We start from the raw sequence: 22,044 nt of genomic DNA on the forward strand, positions 1-22,044 counted from the left end.
TGCAGGTTTCCGAAGAGAAAAAGCACCCTGACAGGAATCACCTGTTTTATAAGGGTTCCGAGTGTATTCAGCAACAATCTCTTAACATTACAATGCCTTTCTATGTAGGAGACCTGAAGTTTTAAATGCATCTTCAAATGACACATTAAAGGTTATTTTATCAATTTATTGCATACAGTAAGAAATTACCTGATGGAAAACTTGCATAATATCGTTTAGCAAAGCAACGACATACAAACATCAGATAGATAGATTTTTGCTGTTGATTTAAATGATGAAAGTCTGTAGGAATTTATTCAGAAAAAGGCAGAGACTGATAATCAATGAACAACAGGGACCATTTTTATAACGAAAAGGAACAGTCAGTTTTCATTTGTGAAAGTGGGAAAGAAATCATCAAGACTGGCAGTTTGAGGTGGAGCGTCTTTTGGGTGTTGGCAGTAGAAATGATATCCTCATTCCCATTCCTGAGTTACCGTCTTCCTCCACAGACTTTGGGGGAGGGGGGGCGGATGTCTAATTATGAGGGTCTAAAGTGCTCAGAGAGGATCCAGGTATCCATTCTCTGTTTGGCCAAGCAGTCTTAATGTGGGGGGCTTTGCTGACACTACTGTTGGCAGCACGAATAAATAGGGGGGCCATAAGGAGCTATGGAAGCAGCTGTCAGAGGTCACTTCCTGTGGAGAGCAGAAGGAGTGACGTCGGAGGTCAGACGGAGCTCAGTTTGACCAGGCCTCGGACTGAGTCCTGGTGCAGGGAGTCCTGGGAAGCAGGACCATATGCACCCAGGCCAGGAGCCTTGGGGTAAAGCTGGCGGTTCGCCTCCTGCTCCGGGTCCCGGTGGGGCAACGCCTGCCCCTCCCACGGTCGGCTGGGCATGGAAGCAGTGGCAGCATGCTGAGCTGGGTAGCTCAGGGTCGAACAGGCTACCCCAAGCGGGATCTTACCCAGGAGGGGCTGCACAGAGCCCAAAGATATGGGGTCGCTGTGCAGAAGGGGTGTGGTGGCAGCCTGGAAAACGAATTTAGTGCCCTGAATGCACTGATCTTGGTCACACTAAAGTGAGGATTCAAGGACGAGTGCAGAGAAGGTAGAGAGTTGTGAGCATGAGCGTGAATGGGGGACACAAAGGGGCAGACGGGAGTCATGGGAAAATGGCCATGAGGCCAAAGACACAGGCAACAAAGAGGGATGCAAAAGAAAGAAAAAGAAGAGAAGATCATCAGCTTCATCACAAACAGCACGCAGTGAGACCACAGAACTTTCCAAAACACAACTGCACAAAAGCACACACGACCCTCACACATATACCTTCAGGTGTGCTGCATACTATGGTACAGTTCAACTAAGACTGATTGTGTTTTTGGGCTGGTGAGAAGGTTTAGATCAATGCTGAGTACAGTGGTGCAAGACAGGTTCAGTTGGCGAAGAAATCAAAAGAAGACAACCTGGGCAGTTAAATGACTGGGGAACTCAGGACCTGATCCACTGCGGAGTGCTAAGCACAATTTCCTCAAGTTAACCCAAAAGCACAAGCCAGTAGCCATGGAGGGCCCAGACATAGAGAGACTCCCTACCATGTGGGCTTGAGGCTGGGATGCCACGTAGGCTGTGGTTCCATTGGACTGGATCGCAGTCTGCGGAGTGTCTGGCTGGATGAAGCCACGTCGGTCAATCAGACTGGGTACAGAAGGATATACATGCAAATAATACACACATAAGTACAGGTGACCTAACAGAGTAACACTTGTGATTTGGTTCTTTAAGCCACACCCCCTCAACCAGCAAGCTCCACCCCTTCTGAAATCCTGTCTGGAGCCACAGTGACCGCACCTGGGTGGAAGAGGCCCGCAAAGTGCGGCGCAGCAGTTGGTGATGACACTGCTGTAACTGTAGGGGTTGTAGTTGCCCTTCCCTCTCTTGGATGACCACAAACCCTTGATCTGCAGAAGAGTCACAGGGGTTTAATTACCAGGAGTCATTTGTGAAAAGCGCCAGTGTGCAGCAGGATGGAGGCATTGCGGTACTCACATCTTCATTAGTGGTCTGGTTGGAGCCAATCAGGTAGGTGTGGAACCCAGAGAGGCCCACGATGGACCACACAGAGAAGAAGCAGACGACCACCTCTAGCACAGTATCAGAGTGGTTAAGGAGCTGGTGGCCATCGCCGGAACAAGATCACAGGCATGCTTGATGTAGGATGTTGATAAAAAAATGTGCGCGTGCACACAGACACACAGAGACACACACCGAGCTCATCCACCAACCCCCCAATAACTCGCAGATCCACCTCTGAATCAGCATGAACTCCATCAGCCGTGACTAAGCCAGAGTAATAGTGGGAGATGTTATGAAAGAGTCTCCCAGAGGCCTTCTGAGCGGACAGGAAAGGTATCTCAGCATGAACAAACCAAAGACTCCCCAAACAGCTTAAAAAAACCCTAGCAATTATCCAGTAAGGCAATACACTAATATATTAATTTGTAAATTATAGAAAACTTCAGCCAGTGCCTACTCATCTCTGTAATCGTTGCTAATGCTGTGAAGCTGTTAGTGGTCCAGATGTAGGAGAGGCTGAGGGGGGCAGCTGAGGTCCTTCTCTCACAGACAGACGCAGAAACATACCGGCGGGCTGATATTCATAGAGAGCTGCCAACCCTAATTATAGAGCACCCTGGAACTTACAGTGCCCCCATGTGTCCACCAGAGAGAGCCCTTAGTCACAGGCGTATATATCACAAGGGAATAATGTACTGTATGTCAACAGTATAGGGCAAAGGCTGTATGGGTGTAAAATCAGCTTGTTGTGCACTAATTATTACTTTATGTTATTCATAAAAGACTATTTTGTGTGGCTGTTAATGGTTTAATGACCACCATAATCCCTGTTTTCACAATGTCACTGACTTTGCTAAACAAAAAGAGCTTTTATATAATTAGTCAGCAGAAGTAATATTCCCGTACTGCTGTCAAGAGACTTGTTTACTATAAATAACTGTAGTAATAAACTATGCAGAAACGAACTGTCAAATGCAGTGATGAACACAGGAGTGGGGTGGATGTAATAAAGGAAATGGGAGCTGGACTGTGTGCCCGGGGAGGCAGGCTGGTCGGGCCTGATGCGCAGAGGGTGTTACACACGGACACAAGCTGACATGCCGCCTCTTACTGGATGGATATCTGGCAGGGCTATCTTTGAGAGCGCTGAGGAAGCCAGTCTGACTGGACCCTGCATGAGAAACATGCAAAAAATGAAGTTGAGCTTGCCGTGTCCCCCACGTGTCTTGCTGCCTGCTGAAAGTGCACAGGGCACATCTGGCAACCCTGATCTTTGTAAATCAGGGGTAAAGTGTCAGCATGATTCACGCAATCCCTGCAGCAGCTTGGTCGACAACAGCCTCTCACATTTCAGCCCTGCCAGAAGCAATACCACAGAACCAGTAAAGGACCCCTTACATGCCCTACTTTACCCTCATATCCCCAGCTCCACCCCCCCTTCATCCCCTCCAACCCTACTCATCCCTTCCTCCACCTTTTCATCCCCTTCCTCCACCCTCTCCTCCCCCATTCCATACCACCCTCTCTTCCCCTACTCTACCCCATTCCTTACTCCACCCCCACTACACCTTCTCCTCCTTTACTCCACCCTCTCCTCCCCAATTCCATCTCCTACTCCACCCTCTCCTACCTTACTTCATCACCTATTCCACTCTCTCATCCCCTACATCATCCCCTCCTTCACCCATTCTTCCCCCCACTCCATCCTCTTCTCCCCTACTTCTTTATTCCATCCTGTCTTCCCTTACTGTACTGTTTCCTTCCCTACTCCAACATTTCGTCTCCTACTCTCCCACTCCATCTTCTCCCCTACTCCCTCCCCTCCTCCCTTATTCCATCCCCTCATCCCTTACTGTACCGTCTCCTCCATTACTCCACCATTTCATCTCCTCCTTCCCTACTCCATTCTCTCCTCCCCTACTCCATCCTCTCCTCTTTACACATCTATCCCATAACTCATGCTTCTTGTCTCTACATTAAAAGCATCCATCCTTGGAATCAGTCACGTTGTAGCCTAACACGATCCCCCAATTACCTATAGTATGTCTTATCAATGAGACTCAGACAGACTAATAACTTATTAATGAATTGAGAGTCAGACAAAATTAAATTATCACTTTATGCAAGGCTGTCATTGAACTATGTGTATGGGGGGACCCTTACTAACCCCCTACAAATTATCCAGTCAGAACTGCTTAAAGACTGTTGACCAATAAAAAAAGTTTTGGTTCAGGAAATTCACAGGAAGGTTTATGTCATGTATGATAGTGTCCAACTAGAGCCCTGCTTTAATGTTACTATAACATCACAGCTGTTCATGTATCCAGTGGATACATCTGACCACTGTTCCTGATGCTGCTACTCACTGAGGACAATGTGCGTGATGACGAAGGCGAAGATGAAGATCGTGAGGAAGGACAGCGAGAGGATGAAGAGGTAGAAGAAGCGGTAGTTCCTCTTGCCCACACAGTTACCCACCCAAGGGCAGTGGTGGTCGAACCTCTCTGCACAGGGGGAGACAGAGCAAGAGCATCAGGTGAGAGCAGAGTCTGGTGGGACAGCATGAGATCAGTGGAGAACATTCAGGAATAACATGAAGCCTGACAGACACAGACAGGCAGAGACATGCAGAGACACACAAACAGGTACAAACAGGAAGAGACAAACAGACATGCAGACATACACAGACAGACAGATGCACTGAGAGATACAGGAAAACAAGCAGACAGAGACAGATGCTCACCCACACACACACACGCGCACACAAAGACAGACAGACACACAGACAGATGATCACCCACACACACACACGCGCACACAAAGACAGACAGACACACAGACAGATGATCACCCACACACACACGCGCACACAAAGACAGACAGACAGACAGATGATCACCCACACACACACACGCGCACACAAAGACAGACAGACAGATGCTCACCCACACACGCGCACACAAAGACAGACAGACACACAGACAGATGCTCACCCACACACACACACGCGCACACAAAGACAGACAGACAGATGCTCACCCACACACACGCGCACATAAAGACAGACAGACAGACGCTCACCCACACAGTTGTCACAGAGGCTGCAGTGAGAGACTCTTGGCGGCCTGAAGATCTTGCAGGTGAAGCAGTACTTCAGCTTCACAGTTTGACCGTTGATGACGACCTCCTGGGTCCGTGGGGGAGAGCGGCTGTTAATGTCATCTGTGGAACGGGAACACAAGTTTAAAAGGCTGCTGGGAATCTGACAAGTACTCAAGTGACGGAACCCTCGAGTTGCATTTCTCGACCAAAATGTGTCCCTCAGAACATCTGCGAGCACTCAGTACCGTGGCCATGGCAGCCACTGTGAGGATGATGCATTGTGGGAGTTGCCTGAGTCACAGATTGGAGAACAGCTAACCCGTGTGCAGAGCTGGCTGGCACTGCCACTCTGTGAAGTGATACCACCTGAAAAGACAACAGATGTACAGAGCCACATTTCTGTTCATGCTTTTCTTTCAGGCTTGACCCCTTGATCGCAGGGGTAGCGTGCAGATTAGGAGGTTGGGACCCAATACCTGAGCCCAGAAGGTTGCTTGTTCAAATCCCAGAGTTGGCAGAGCGGTTTTACTGTTGGGCCCTCTGAACTCTGAATTTCTCCAGGAACTAACTGACCCTCCTTTCAATTGAACATTGCTTTGGATTTGGGTATTTGCTAAATAAACAGTAATTATCATTTAACTGTAATTAAGGAATCTCATTAATGTTCCTGCCTCACGGTTGAGCAAAGATGCTTGTTCCCAATGAGATCCATCCGAATGTGTGTGATAGCTGATAATGTCTATCGCTCAGGCTACCACAGCAGGAAAAAACTGAGATACCACTAACAGAAAGGGGCAACTCAGGCACATAAGGGGCCCCGTTACTGTCCACAATCCTCCTCACCTGAGTACACAGCTTCACTCCCATTATTCCCATCTTCCAAATCAAAGTTTGTCAAGCTAGCATTGCTCAAATGTAGCCAGCCAGGCACAACATTGGCTTGGCTTGGAGGGCAATCGAAGATTTTCATTGGACATCAACAATAATATCTGCTAATTAAAGGAAGAAGTATTGTTATAGATGCGTATATTTACATGACCAAACTAGCCAATCAGAATGTCAATAAAACAGGAAAAAAATGTTGTGGTTAGATAAACACCTCTAGGAAGGAAGGAAAATGCTGGGGGACAATTCTCCGCTCTCCAAGTATGGTAGGAAAACTTGCAGGACTTAGTGGATGCAGGTGTGTACTGGTGTGTGCAAAATGAGATCAGGTATGCAGGTTCACTTATAGTAGATAACAGTATCCATGGCAACAGAGCCCACAGATTTTGGGAGAATAATTCACCTCATCCATTTATCTACCATGAGCCCTTTGTACTATCCATGAGCACATACTGGGGGGGGGGGGGGGTGAATTCCTGCAATCCCGTCCTTATCCCACAGCCACATAGTGTGAGACCAGCTGAGTACCACATGCTGACTTTCGGTTGACGCCCGTGTTTGACGAATGAGGTCAGCAGGCAGCCTGGCGATGGAGGGCAGGACTTTGAGAGCTGAAGGATGGGAGGTCTATAAATGGGGAAAAGGGTTACGTCCCCCGGGATGAAGAGCACATGCTACGGCTTGCAGAAACGAGGAAGCGTGTCAAGGTCACATGGTTGCGAAGGCTGGGCAGAGGCCTCCTCCGGCTTTGAGAAGACAGTGCAGTACGCGGTAGCCTTTAGATATAAGCATCATAGGTGCTTGGTACATCGGCCATGCTTTATATTAACTGCACCTGAATTATACATTCATATAACATTCATAAGCAGCATGTAAAAGCATACCTTAACATCCTAACATACTTTAACAGCTTTAATATACATAAATAAACATTATATATGTTAAAGTATTTAGGATGGTAAGGTATACTTGTATGCTACTTATGAATGTTCTACAGATGCATTATGAAGTTGAAGTTAATGTGAAGCGTTACCGACACATCTCCACACATCTGAAGGGAAACATTCCTTAACCTTTTACATAAAAGTCAAATTTAAGCCACCTCACACATCATAGTAGTAGCGGTGCCGTCCCTCCATGAGAAGGCAATGTAAGAAAAAGCTGCTGTAGACCCACAGAACCCCCCCACCCCTCTGCTCTCTAGCCATGTCCCAAATCAGCACTAACCTACTGCAGAAAAGCGGGGAGTGCCCTCACACACTTCACCCAAATTACTGTGGTTAAAAAAAAAAAAAAACAGCGATACCATTAAGGAATTAAACTGTGGGTAAGGCTGAGATGTTTTGCTTGTAGTACGAGGTGTGTGGTTCAGTGTGTTAGAATGCTGTGCTTATGATCAGAAGCCCAGGGTTGGCAGAGTGATGTCACTGTTGGGGCCCTGAGCAAGGCTTTTATACCCAGTTACTCCAGGGAATGACAGACCCTGCTTTATAAAAAACACATTGGTTTGGACAAATCCATCTATTAACAAAAATGTTAGAAGATGGTCTTACAGCCACTGCTTGATTCCTTCTTTAAAAAGCCACAGCAGGCTGGACCCCCCAGCGATGGACGGTGGATGGGACTCAGAGCTGTAGTGTGGTTAATAGTACCTCTAGGCAGAAGTGGCAGGATATGGAGATAATGCTCCGGGAAGCTTATAGCAGCTGCAGAGTGATCGGAGCACGCAGAGGCAGCTGGGGGAAGGAGGACGGGTGGCAAAGCAGAGAGGCTGATCAGAGCTGGAAGGTGACATACTCACCAAACGCTGTAGGCAAACAGCCTACAAGCACACGTCATGAAAACCCAGCACCAAGGGGGCTAGGGATCACGTCCCTGGTATCAATATCTCATTAAAGAGATCACCATTTTTACTGATTTGTAATTTTCTAACATGTAATATGAATATGTGAAAAAACTGGATCACATGTGCAGCCAGTCTAATGTACTGTAATGTTTTTGTTACTTACTACACTGGAAGGAAGAGAGTGTCAGGCCCAGACACATTCACAAGAGTAAACCCACCAAACCCACTGTGTAGCAAAATCTTATCTGGGAAGCAAAAATGTGGCCCAACCCATAATGCACTGCATCAGCAAAAAACATCAAACCGCTTCTGGGATCTTATTTTATAATTGCCAGTTGGCACGTTGAAGGAGACATCATGTAATCTTCATCCTCACAGCCCATCAAGAAACTCAGTGCAGTAGCAGATGTAAGCCTGATTAAGTAATAAGGGAGGGTGAGAGTGCTCCCCAGTAATTGTGAAATGTGCTGTTCTGCGGGAATCAGGCCTGACAATGTTAGCCAACAGCAAGGAAGCCTGGAGAAGCATGTGATTCTCAAGGACAAATCAGATGGCAGGATTCCTTTTCTTCTCATGTCATCTTATAAAGTTGTGAGCAGGACAGTAAATGCTGCTCTTTTTCCAGCATGTTACCTGGAAAAATAAAGACTATATGGTACAAAAAGTAGCAGGTGGATAGGTAGAAGGGCAACAAGATAATGGTCATGAGCCACAAATGAAAGGAAAGGCATAACTAAGCTGTTCCTGGTCATTTTATTTCAACAAAAAAGAAATAGTTAAAAATACATGAAATTTGCAATATGCACTAGGGCTGTGCCATCATACTATCCATAATACTGGTATAAATTTTTATGTAATGAAATGTCATATCGTGGGATATTGTGCCACTAAGCATCTACGTTCCACAGCACACACAACAACACAAGCCTAAAAATATGACATTGCACCTTCATAATGCATTCACAGAACATTTATAAGCAGCATTTAACTATACATTAACATCCTAACATACTTTAACAGCTTTAACATACATGAAAAACAAACATTGTATGACAATAACAAACATTATAATCATAATCATGAAATGATAATGTACACTGGTGCCTGCGGTTCACGAACACAATCCATTCCAGGAAAGTGGTCGTGAACCAATTTGTACGCGAACCAAGGCAATTTTCCCCATAAGAAAGCACTGAAATTCGAATAATTCGTTCACAAGCCTACCAAATAATATTTGGTTAATTAATTTTCTGGTTTTTATAGTAAAAACTTCAAAGAAAAACACGATATAGTGTGGGGACGGGCGAACCGAGGCATCGCAGGAGACATGGAGATTTGCTTGCTGGGGCAATCACGCTCTTTATTAACAGTCATTAAACCCCTTGTATTGTTGTTGTTAATGGTTGCCTTTCCCTATTGTCGCGCGTGTGTTTACCCGTGTCTTGTGTATACCCGCTCCGATCCTCACGTGTATGTGCATCTTTAAGTTCGGGGTCTGTGTGTTTGGGTTTGGTGCTGGTTGGTTGCCTGTTGTGACCCTTCTTTTTAGGATTTCAGGCGGGGCATACTGGGACCAATGCATTTTTTTTCCACGAAATTTTTGGTCGTGAACTAAATTGTTCGTAGACCACAGCGTTCGTGAACCGCAGGCACCACTGTATATTAAAGCTGTTAAGGAATGTTACGATGTTAAGGTATACTTACATACTGTTTATGAATGTTTTATATATGCATTATAAAAGCATTATAAAGGTGCATTTAAGATAAAGGGTCACCTAATATGGTCAACACTGTAGTTCGTTCCACATGATTTCCGTGTTTGGGCATTAAGGTATAGTTACTGTTCGCTGCATGCGAACACAGCTTTCAACTAACCTGCACGTGACTTACAGTAAACCTGCTCACCCTCATGCAAGGTTTTGTTCTATGGACATATCATTGTTTCATGTCAAGCTGCCAGCTTATTTACTTTAGAATCTCATCAGGATACAACCTCAATGTTCTTTTGAGGCAATCTGAGAGAGACCAGGGGCACCTGACACATTTTTTTTTTCAAAACAAACTCATTACCCCTTTTAATACAGGGCATTACCATGACAACCAAGGTCAAGAGGACGGATGACAAGGTCAAATTCAACTACTCCGAGGGTGTCTGACATGCCACAGGTAATGACCTACACTATATTGCCAAAAGTATTGGGACACCCCTCCAATTAATTGAATTCAGGTGTTCTAATCACTTCCATAGCCACAGGTGTATAAAATCAAGCACCTAGGCATGCAGACTGCTTGTACAAACATTTGTGAAAGAATGGTTCACTCTCAGGAGCTCAGTGAAGTCAAGCGCGGTACCATGATAGGATGCCACCTGTGCAATAAGTCCATTCGTGAAATTTCCTTGCTACTAAATATTCCACGGTCAACTGTTAGTGGTATTATACCAAAGTGTAAGCAACTGGGATCAACAGCAACTCAGCCAAGTGGCAGGCCACGTAAAATCACAGAGCGGGGACAACGCATGCTGAGGCACACAGTGTGTAGATGTTGGTAACTGTCTGTAGAGTCAATAGCTACAGACCCCCAAACTTCGTGTGGCCTTCAGATTAGCTTAAGAGCAGTGCATAGAGAACTTCATGGAATGGGTTTCCATGACTGAGCAGCTACATTCAAACCTCATATCACCAAGTGCAATGCAAAGCGTCGATGCAGTGATGTAAAATAGGGCGCCAATGGATTCTTGAGTAGTGGAGACGTGTTCTCTGGAGTGACGAATCACGTTTCTCTGCCTGGCCATCTGATGGACAAGTCAGGGTTTGACGGGTGACAGAACAGTACTTGCCTGATTGCACTGTGCCAAGTGTAAAGTTTGGTGGAGGGGAGATTATGGTGTGGGGTTGTTTTTCAGGGGTTGGGCTTGGCCCCTTAGTTCCAGTGAAAAGTACTACAGCATTCAAAGCCACTTTGTGGGAATAGTGTGGAGATGGCCAGTTCCTGTTCCAAAATGACTGTGCACCAGTGCATAAAACAAGGTCCATAAGGACATGGATGAGCGAGTCTGGTGTGGAGAAACTTGACTGGCCTGCACAGCTCTGACCTCAACCCGATGTGAACACTGTGGATTAGTGTGGATGTGAATTAGATGTGAATTAGAGTGGAGACTGTGAGCCAGGCCTGAGGAGGGCTGTGCCATATCAAACCGTCCATGAAAATACCGGTATAAATTTTTACATGATTAAGTGTCATATCGCAAAATCAATGATATAGTGATGTGACACATTTACATTCTGTAGCACGCACAACAAAGACACAAGCACAAACATATGACATTTAATTAGCCTCAAAACCATCGCAAATATAAACCATGCACACATTCATGTCTGTACAAAATTCCCTCGCTTGAATCTCCCTATGCACTCGCATCTGTATGAGAGGTATTTCTTGTAAAAAAGAAAATGAAAATGTATTTCTATTTTATAATCATCATTCTCCACTTTGCCATTTAGTTTTCAAAGTCTATGAGTCAAGATCTGGCAAAAATGAAAAATCAAATAATACCATTTGCATTTTAAATTTTCCACTCATGCATGAGTCATTTGTGAAAAAATATAAAATAAAATAAAAAATTTGAGTCTCTTCATTTTCCAATTTGACTACTATTGTGTCACATTTATTGCACTACAATGCTCTTGCAACTGGCAACTTGTGGCAATTTGACTGACTTCATTTCCTACTTTGCTTTTTCATTTTCAAGTTCACAATAGGCAAATATATGTTAACTGGAGTGGGTCAGTGGGCGGAGCTGTTGTGATTTCTTTTTTATTTATTCACAAATAATTTATGCATAGTAACTGCAATCATGGAAAAATCCCTTCGCAGCACTCTAGATCTTGCAGCTCTACTTAAGAAGATAAAGCATAGAAATAAGAAACCTGCCCCCTGGTACTCTGATCATGCACATGAACTCAAACAGGCATCACGCAAGCTAGAGCGCAAATGGCGCTCAACTAAACAAGAAGTTTTAAAATCTGCCTGGAAACAGAGCTTCTCTAAATATAGACAAGCACTAGTGACTGCTAGGTCTGTGTATCTCTCCAGATTAACAGAACAAAACCAATCCTAAATTCCTATTTGGATCCGAGTCTAGGTTAACACAGAATTCTTCATTAAACTTGCAAGTCCCACAAGCTCTTAAAAGTGATGACTTTATTACATTATTTAATGGTAAAATAGCTAAGATTAGACAGACCATCCAGTGCATGTCCGTAGCTACATACAGCTGCCAGCCACTTGCTAGTCTTTTGCATTCCAATAACCTTGGAATCTTTCCTTCCTATAAAACTTCTGAGCTTAGTTTCCTCCTGTAAATCCTCTACTAGTCCCATAGACCCAATTCCTACAAAATTCTTCAAGAAACTATCACTACCATGCTAAATGTATTGAACTCATTTCTTAGGCTTGGATATGTTCCAAAAATTTTTTAAATGGGTGTTATTAGACCCGTCCTAAAGAAACCAAATCTTGAACCTAGTGTTTTAGGAAATTATAGACCTATCTCAAATCACCCGTTCATTTCAAAGATCATGGAAAAGGTTGTAGTTCGTCAGATGTCTTCTTTCCTACAGAAAAATAATGCTAATGAATTATATCAGTCTGGCTTTAGACCAAACCATAGCACAGAAACTGCTCTAGTCAAAGTAGTGAATGATTTGTTTATGGCTTCCATCCGTTTTCCAAACCGCTTATCCTACTGGGTCGCGGGGGGTCCGGAGCCTATCCCGGAAACAATGGGCACAAGGCAGGGAACAACCCAGGATGGGGGGCCAGCCCATCACAGGCATTGGATACAGTGAACCATAATATCCTCTTGGACCGGCTAGAATGCGTGGTTGGCATTAAGGGGACAGCTTTCTCCTGGTTCCACTCCAATTTAACTGATCGCTATCAGTTTGCCCATGTGAACAATGAATCTTCCAAGGCCACTAAAGTCAAATATGGTGTCCCACAGGGATCAGTACTGGGCCCACTACTGTTCACTTTATATATGCTACCTCTTGGTAATATTCTTAGAAATCATAGTGTTGGGTTTCATTGTTATGCTGATGATACACAGTTATAAATATATATCTGTTAAGCTTGATGATGCATCACTGCTGTCACGGTAAGAAACCTGTCTATTAGATATCTGGTGCTGGATAGCAAAAAATTTCCTTATGTTAAACACAGAAAAAAACAGAAGTACTGGTAATTGGTCCAAAGGTTGCAAGAAATAAGTTTCACCACCTCAACATTGGTGGCCTTCCTATACAGAAATCTTGGTCTTCAATGCTCACATAAGAAGTATAACTAGAACTGCATTTTATTATCTGCGGAGCACAACCAAGCTTCAGAACATCCTCTCCTTTCATGATGCAGAAAAATTAATACATGCCTTTATAACTTCCTTTCTAGTTGCTCATCTGGATCCTTCCATAAACTTCAGCTGGGACAGAATGCAGCAGCCAGAGTTTCAATATTCAAGTCTAGACTAAAAACACACTTGTTCAGTCTAGCCTATAGGGACTCTAGTCCTAGCTTTAGCTAATTATTCACCCCCAGTTTGATCTGTAGTGCGAGGTGTAGAGCTGGGTGGGGATCAGTGCCACTATCTTTGGATAAACTGAACTGTCAGTGGTGTCACGATAGCTTCACAATCCCTTGTGGAATTGGAATGCTGACATTTCAGGGACTCTCCATGCCTGCATTCCTACTTGCCTCTCCTTCCTACTTATGCTGCCATAGCCATATCTGCCGGAGCTTGCACATTGCACTCACCTAACTGCTAGCACTGCCTATAGTCTCCCCTACCTTCACGAATTGCACATTTTATTTCCCCTACTCCTCCTGGGGTATGCTCCCTGGAGACCCCAAATTGAGATATCAAGATATCCTGCACATCCAGCTACATGCGACACCTCAACTACCCATGATGTCCTTCCATCCAACTCGGCCTTCTGCCTGTGTCGTCCTCCATGTGTGCCCGGCTGCCATACTACTGGTTGCCCGGCGATTTGAAGGAGCGCCAGCACCGGCTTGTCCTCACCTCCCTGCTCCCTAGTTGTGACTCAAATTTTATGACTTAGCCATCTCTCTGATTTGACTTTCCGAGCCGGCCCCGGGAGGTTGGGCTCCCCCTGTGAGTCTGGTCCCTCCCAAGGTTTCTTCCTTCTAGGGAGTATTTCCTTGCCACTGTCGCCTATGGCTTACTCACTGGGGGCTTTGGGTGAGGATGCTGTAAAGCGCTTTGAGACAATGTAATGTTGTGAAAACGCTCTATACAAAAAGAAATGTTTGTTGTTGTTGCATACGTGGCATAATAAAAGGCAAATGTTATTTCGTTTTATTTTTCATTTCTGCACAATCTTTGCACATAGACTTTGAAACCTAAATGGCAAAGGGGAGATTGCATTTTTATCTTATTTTATTTTTACCACTGATATTCTAACTCATTTCCTCATTTCATGGCGTATCCATTTTATGTTTACACAAGAGATTGGAGGCAATGCAACAACTCCAGCACTGATATTCTAAATAATTTGATGGTAATCCAAAAAGGATGCAAGGCAACTTAAGTTTTGACAGAATTTTTATTTTATTTTTATAAGCAGTGAGTGAAGTGAGTGATTGACTGAAGGTTTTATTGGATTGCTGCCGTTTGTTTACATTTGGACTTAAAATTTGAGGGTAATTTTAAGTGACAGTATTGTGCAGGCTCCTGAAGAGTTTTAAGGTTAAGTTAATTTAGTTATTATTAAACTAAAGCGGTAAGGTTATAGTTTTAAATTAAGATTTCCAGGGGAAACATTACCTAGGCTACTTTAATGCATACATATGACTTATGCTGTGTCACTTCTATTGCACTACAATGCTGTTGCTACTGGCATCTTGTGGCAATTAAGGCTGCACAATTAATAGCCAAAAAAAAAGATCTCGATTCACATCTCTATGTGATTTTTTTTTTCCAAAATTACAATGGTTCTTCTGCACTGCAATTTCATCAGCTGGATTAAAGCAAGCACTCTCCTCCTTTTCCCAGAGTGTCTCTAGCATGTTTATGATTCTGCATTCTCTTTAAAGGGCACTTTTCCACTGCACCAGGTACCTTACTTTTAGTACTTCAAGAAAGTATGAAATGTATGGTGCTTCAAAGTGTTGGGTATTCCACTATCATAAAAACCGGTCGCGGCACTACTTGATATCACAGCATGAGGCGGGGTATTTTGTACTGATTGCAAAAAATGGCTGTATATCATTGTTAATGCGCGATATGAAAACCATCTCTTGTACTCTCTTCTTGTTTTATAAATACCCCAATATTTATTACAACAAAATCACATTGTAATACTTAGAAATTTTCCAATACCATGCTGTCCTAGTATTTTATGCAAAATACTTTATTTCTTTTTATGATATCATGATCTCTGGGTTTTCTAACCAGATCTCAGTTAAAGCTTGGGTCTCATTTGTCCACACATCTATCATCATTATTAATTATTATGATTATTAATTATTATTATTATTAACCTCATTTCTAGTTGTTTTGTGAGTTCTCAACTGTTTTCAAGACTGCAGTTGTGTTTCAGAGGCAGGCTATATTTGCATAACCGAAAGCGTCACACTCCAAAGTACCGAAGTATCAAAAAAGTACCCCACTGGCAATTTTGGGTAGCTGTTTTGGTTACAATTGAATGGCCAATTGAGCATTTCCTTTCTGTTGTCAGAAGTTGATATACCAGTCCTGGATCAATCATATGTTTGGCACAATCATGTTTTGTTGCGTTTCCTTTTGCAGTTTAATGGGTGCAATAAATGTTTAGATTTAAGAAAAAAATGTTAGAGAATTGTGATCTGAACTCTAAGCAAAAGAATCGCGATTTACATATTGTTCAAAACTGTGCAGCCCTTGTGGCAATAAATTCACACTTTGAATTAGGTAGTCTGTCATCTATGACAGTAGCCCATTGGAGAAGACAGATGGAAAATGCCCTTCATTTTGTTTGCACTAATTAATGCTGCTGCCCGCATGGTGCAATCACCAATGTATTTTTTCCTGTATCGTCATAAATATCATTATTGCAAATTTTCTTACCGTGATATAATTTTGAGGTTATATCGCTAACCCCTTAATAATATTATGCATATGTTTCCAGAAGGCAGCTCTGGTTCCGGTAGAAACACGCACAACAAACATGACGACGTAAATATAATGGAGTGTCAGCACGCGCCCCGTCCCATACCTGCCTGTCCCTGCGGCTCCCGCTGCTCGCTGACCCCGCTTCCATGACAGCAGCGACTCAATCACATGATACCAGGCACTGCGTTTTACATTGCAACTCGGAGCCGGGTCCCTGCTCAGAGCTACACTGTAAAGCTGCGCCGTTGCCCCGGCAGCAGAGAAACAGCCTGTCTGTGAATGTCAGCAGTATGTTATTAAGGTCTCAGCTGGTCAGAGGCAGGGGGGATGCACTAGCCGGCACTGCAGCATTTCACCTCTGGGTTGGGGACTTGATTCCCGCCTCCGCTCTCTGTATCTGGTTCGCATGTTCCTCTGCATTCTATTGGTTTCTTTTGGCTACTAATTATCCGGATTGGCATCTCCAAATATCCGACAGTGAGTGATCACTCTGGCAATGGCCTGGCATCCTGAACATGGTTTTCCCTGTCCCTACAATGTGTCTACAATCCTCAATTCCTCTGTTTCCTTGAATTGGTTAAATCATTAGAAGATGGATAAGGTAAATCCCAAAGTTGAGAACATCTGACTTACGGACAACTCCTACTTATGAAAGGACTGCCAGAAAGCCTATTATGTTAAGAATTGGGGATAAATACAATGGCCTGTGCTAATGAATACACACACTACTTTGTGATGCTCATAATAACATCACACTGCTTTGGCAGAATGTCATCTGCCATTTTATGTCGTATCATGGTGCTTTTAACACTGCTCTGACTTAGCTACAAATTCTTCATAAAAACAGATTTAGGAAGCGTTCTCACTAGTAATCCAGAGAAAACCAACAACCATCCATCTTCCAAACCTCTTATCCTACTGGGTCGCGGGGGGTCTGGAGCCTATCCCGGAAGCAATGGGCATGAGGCAGGGAACAACCCAGGATGGGGGGCCAGCCCATCGCAGGGCACACTCACACACCATTCACTCACACATGCACTCCTACGGGCAATTTAACAACTCCAATTAGCCTCAGCATGTTTTTGGACCGTGGGGGGAAACAGGAGTACCTGGAGGAAACCCCACGACGACATGGGGGCAACATGCAAACTCCACACACATGTAACCCAGGCGGAGACTCGAACCAGGGTCCCAGAGGTGTGAGGCAACAGTGCAAACCACTGCACCACCATGCCGCCCCCGACAGCCAACATATGACTGAAATGGATTTGGCAGTAAACATGCAAGTACGTATAAGTACTGTGTGTATCACTGGTTAAGCATTTACACTAAACACAAACAGTAAGATTCTAATGGTCACCTCACAGGACATTGGGAGAAGACAGAATGACTGGGGTAACTGGTGTAATTCCTGGGATTCTGCTGTGAGTCAGAGATACTCAAATATTGTTAACCCCTGCTGCTATCATTGACTGCTTAAGGTAGTGAAACCCTTCACCTGTTTTTATCAGCTAAACACCGGTTACCACAGATCTTTCAAGCAAAGCTGAAAACAAAGCGGGACAAGTGTTGAGCAGATATGCAGATATCTTACTAGCCTTATCAGTATCTTAGCAGTAGCAGATATCTTACCAGTCGTTTTTTGTTTTAAAATATCCTTCTGATTAATAGTTCAATAATGATGATTTTGTTATAACCCTTCTATTTTTCACACAGTAATTGTGAAGTACTCTTTGGCTTACACCAAACAAACATTTTTGAAGCCTTACTATGATTTGTCATTACACTGGAAAAAAAAGATTTTCATATCACTGTTAACATCATGTTTCACATTTTAAAAATTTACTTTAAGAGTATCCCACAGCACAAATATTAAGTATTACTGGATGAAATAGCTTCGATGTAGTTAGCTACTTTTCCTCTGTAGCATGTAGTCTAGCTAACTACAATATTAAAACAGTAGCTTGGCTGTAGCTTAGTCACTTTTAATAAGTAGCTTGTAGCTTAAAACGCTACTGTTTAAAAGTAGCTTCCCCAACACTGTAAACACATTCACTGTTCATACCAAAGTGTTTTCCTGCAAATCGCAACACTGAATCGGCTTCGCCTGACCCCAGATGGGTACAGCTGCAAATCCCTAGCCACAGTCGTAAGAGGGGCTCACCGTCACCGATCTGGCTCTCCAGGTGAGCGGCCTCGTCAGGCGTGGCGCGGGGCAGCACACCGGGGTCACTGAAGCTGGCCCTGAACAGCATGCCCATGACAAAGAGGAAGAGGAAGCCACCTATAGCCGGGATGGCAGGAGTCAAGCTGGAGGCCAGGAAGGGACAGCTGTACAGGGCGAGAGAGCAGGGGCATGGCGGTCACATGGCCCATTCCGCTCGTTTACAAAAATACAGAACCAATATCACTACAGGAGCACCAGACAACATGTGTACATGAACAAGCAGCAGACGTGGGTGTTCAGCCAACTCACAGTGTCCTACAGCCACTCAAACTCACCTCTGTCCCGCGGCTGACTTACCGTCACATCTATAGTGTTTAATTCAGTACAGTATTAGCCTAATATTGATAAACTGAATATTATGAGTTCTCAAAATAATATTTCACTTTCAATTTGCATAACTGTCCTTATGAGCACTAAATTATACTAAAAAGATAATTGGTTGCTAACTAGCCATTCAAACAAGTAAATCAGGAGTTATCCTTTAGCTTTCTTGAAGACACACTCCACAGAGAAAGGGGTTCTGGGAGCCCCACCTATGTTCCAGATAACTAATTCAATCCAGCATCCTATAAGAGCACATTATTTTCTCCTTTTGGCTCCCACTACACCTAAAAGCATCATCCTCATGAGGCACAGTAGCTGCCTGCTCTCTTACTACTGCAGTCTTCCGTGTTGCTGTAAGTGGTTATAAACCGCCTACAGGATACATCAGAATAAATAGACACACCTGACACCACATTGAATATCCTATAGACACCCACAGATGGATTACCAAGCCTCATCTCACATCAGTCTTGCTGGATGATGGCCATCGTCGCTCTGAAAACACACAACAAATGACTAATTTTCTGATTTGCACAAAGTACACAATAAAATGTGTTGTTTGTTCCTGAAATGCAGAGCTACAACGTTACACAGAAGGGAAGTGTGGGGGGGGGGGGCGGGAACTTCCGGGAGGGTCACACTGGTGTTCCCAATGTTCATCAACGAAGCCTCTAGCCTGTCAAGTAAGTGCTGAGCGGTAGCATGTCATGTTGAGCTCAAGCATCCTGCCGCAGCACTAGGAAGTCATGCTTAGTGCCGCAGGCCTCCTCAGCCCTCCTGCAGGCTCTAGGGAGCAGAAGCTGCTCTTACGCACACATATGGAGGCAAGAGCTCTGAAGAGATCTGCCTGTACAGGAGTAGTGTGTTCTTTTCAGTTTATTTGCCCATGAAGAAACCCTGATTGTGTTCTTCAAAAAGACTGGTGGACAACAAGGACAAAGACAACAGACCAGAAAATAGTAGACAATGAGGGATTGCCAGTTATCCTGTGGTCAACCAAAGACAGTGAAACATATAAGTGGCAAGCAGAACAGTGGCTAAAGATGACAGATAGCAGACCTGTAGACCACGAACATGGGCAAAGGAAAAGAAACTCTAAGGCAGTCCTTCAATGCCTCAGGGTGTTACTGAGAATATCAGGAATCTGATGTGCTGACGTAAAAAAATCTGTGTTATTTATAGAGCACTCCAGAGCCAGGTTCGACATGAATCAAAGCTAAAAAGGTGCCAGAGACAAAATAAGGCTGAATGCATGAGGTCAGTGAGAAAGCAAATGACGAAATAATACTCTAGCTTTAGTCTCCCATTTGGTCACACATCAAAAGAGAAAACACTGAATTGCACAGGGGGGTATTCCACGAAGCAGGATTAAGGGAAAGTCCGATTTATTTCGACAAGTCTGGCTCATTTAAGTGGGAAGTGTCTTAAATGAATCCCTGCTAAGCAACCACGGTAACTTAGGCGAGTGAACAAGTCTGCCCCGGACCAGTGGCCTGTACTACTAAGCGGTTACTGGCTTATCGGGGTAACTTGTCGGATTTAAGGTACCACCGTTTACATGGACTTCATATTCGTTCACTTACATTTTGCCCAGACTACCTTAAATCCGACAAGTTATCCCGATTAGCCAGAAACCCTGCTTCGTAGTACAGTTCCCTGGTTAACTAGCTCTCTTAATTAAGCGTTGTCTCAAAGAACGTCCGACGTGTGGGAACAGATTCCCAAAACATCGTTCCGCCGGACGAAATTCCGTGATCACACTACTAATGTCGTGTAATAAATATAATAAAGCCTATTAAAAATCACGTCTCAGCATTCCAATTAATTCCTAAATATTTAAAGTAAAAACGTACCCATATTAGAAAGGTCAAACATGAAATGCAATGACAAATCGGTTAAAATAATATGAATAGGAAGGTGTTTTTATATTTTTACTCACTGTGTACAAAGTTTACTAGTAAAATAGACACGCTTATGTGTGCAGATCACGGATGCGATTGAGAGTATTTTACGGAGATCAAATAATACAGAATAGCATTATACAGTAAGAATGACACGTGAACTCAACTAAGAAGGTTCCCCGTTGCCAACTCCTCAGCAAGTAAAGTAGCTGCTGGCTGTCACAAAAGTCGCTAAAAATAGCTACATGACGCCATCGCCTCATTTGCATAATGTGCATGTAATTATAATGGACGCTGTAAGAGAGAGGAATAATGTCGTGGCAGAGGCAAAAAGTGGTTTAAAAAACACCACAAATAGGCTACGTTTAGAACTACGAATGAACTTTCTTCTGTCGATTCTTGTTTTTTTTCCACAATTCCAAACCTCCTTTATCCAGACTTGGGGCCGGCAAAAATGACCCCAAAGAGACACTCTGGCGGAGTTACTTATTATTGACTAAAAGCCAGGGCAGCATCAGTGAGAGGAGAACATCTGCTGTTCTGCAGCTGGGCAGGGCTGCTGTTCGAGGACCAGCCGCCTGTGAGCGCTTTGGTAGAGCAGCCCACGGCAGCACCCGCTGGTCGGTGAGAAGAGTATGAACGATACGTCCTTTCACGTCCGAGTCTCCAATAACACCAAAAAAGGTCGCTATATTTGGCGCTAGTCGCTTTTATGAAAACGAGTGGCGAGAGGGGTCTAAAAACTCGCTAAATATAACGTCAAAGTAGCTAAATTTGCAACGCCGCCCGTTGGCTATGGGGATAGACCCAGGAACTTTCGCAGTGTAAGGCGAGAGCACGAACCACTTTACCACCATGCCACTGTATTAAGCACTTGTAACATTTACGTAACTTACGCATTTAGTCTCTCTGCAATTCAGTGCCAAGCCAAATCCTTGGCTTTATTTATGGCCACAGTATTGCCTTTTTAGTGATTACATCATTGCATTTTTTTATACAGCTCCATCAGCAGCGTTTGTTCTGAGGCGGAAGAAAAACACCACTCTAGTTTTACACGCTTTCCGATTGATTTGATCGATCTATCGTTCATCCATTCATCTGGGCTTGTTAAATATCTCGAGTGTGCGCACTAAGTGAGACTATGCGAGTCTGTCTTGTATGAGCCTTGATTAATTAAATCTGAACGTTAGTGGAACGACATGAGGCTACGTTAATAGATTGTGCTAGTTTGAGTCTGACTTTTTCAGGAAAGTCTGGCTTTCTTTAGCTACTTTCATGGAATAGCCCCCAGGTTAAAAAACAAAGCTTGTAAAGGCGAATTTCCCAAGTAAACAACTCTGGGGTCAGTTGGGTCACAGCAGCTAAACAGATGAAGACGGATAAGAATCTACTTGGCGTCTTTGAATCAAACTAATAAATGTAGTTTTCTTGGATTCTGCCCAAAATTGCCCCCAAAAGTAAAGACATGCGAGTGTATTCATTTTTTCATACACTTGTTGGTATTATTCTGATTTTTATGGAGTCAGCATAG

At 43.9% G+C, this 22,044-nt stretch overlaps 1 protein-coding gene across 10 annotated transcripts in view; it reads right to left on the reverse strand.

Annotated features, from left to right (window-relative positions):
• Window positions 1-152: 152 nt before the first annotated feature.
• Window positions 153-22,044, reverse strand: part of LOC125720956 (palmitoyltransferase ZDHHC14-like) — a 29,602-nt gene continuing 7,710 nt past the window's right edge. For 5 of the 10 annotated variants that reach the window (XM_048996875.1, XM_048996869.1, XM_048996867.1 and 2 more), the window contains 8 exons: window positions 18,226-18,392; window positions 5,140-5,280; window positions 4,425-4,562; window positions 3,170-3,229; window positions 2,032-2,126; window positions 1,834-1,943; window positions 1,578-1,680; window positions 535-1,056 (listed from right to left, as the gene is read on the reverse strand). In XM_048996875.1, coding sequence (XP_048852832.1) covers window positions 709-1,056; window positions 1,578-1,680; window positions 1,834-1,943; window positions 2,032-2,126; window positions 3,170-3,229; window positions 4,425-4,562; window positions 5,140-5,280; window positions 18,226-18,322 — 1,092 coding nt within the window. In that variant the 5' untranslated portion in view covers window positions 18,323-18,392 and the 3' untranslated portion in view covers window positions 535-708. Of the gene's footprint in view, window positions 1,057-1,577; window positions 1,681-1,833; window positions 1,944-2,031; window positions 2,135-3,169; window positions 3,230-4,424; window positions 4,563-5,139; window positions 5,281-18,225; window positions 18,393-19,049; window positions 19,108-22,044 lie in introns of all 10 variants that reach the window. The other 5 variants (XM_048996876.1, XM_048996874.1, XM_048996872.1 and 2 more) reach the window with 5 other exon arrangements.

Source organism: Brienomyrus brachyistius, unplaced genomic scaffold (assembly GCF_023856365.1).
Source record: "Brienomyrus brachyistius isolate T26 unplaced genomic scaffold, BBRACH_0.4 scaffold27, whole genome shotgun sequence".
NCBI classification, from domain to species: domain Eukaryota; kingdom Metazoa; phylum Chordata; class Actinopteri; order Osteoglossiformes; family Mormyridae; genus Brienomyrus; species Brienomyrus brachyistius.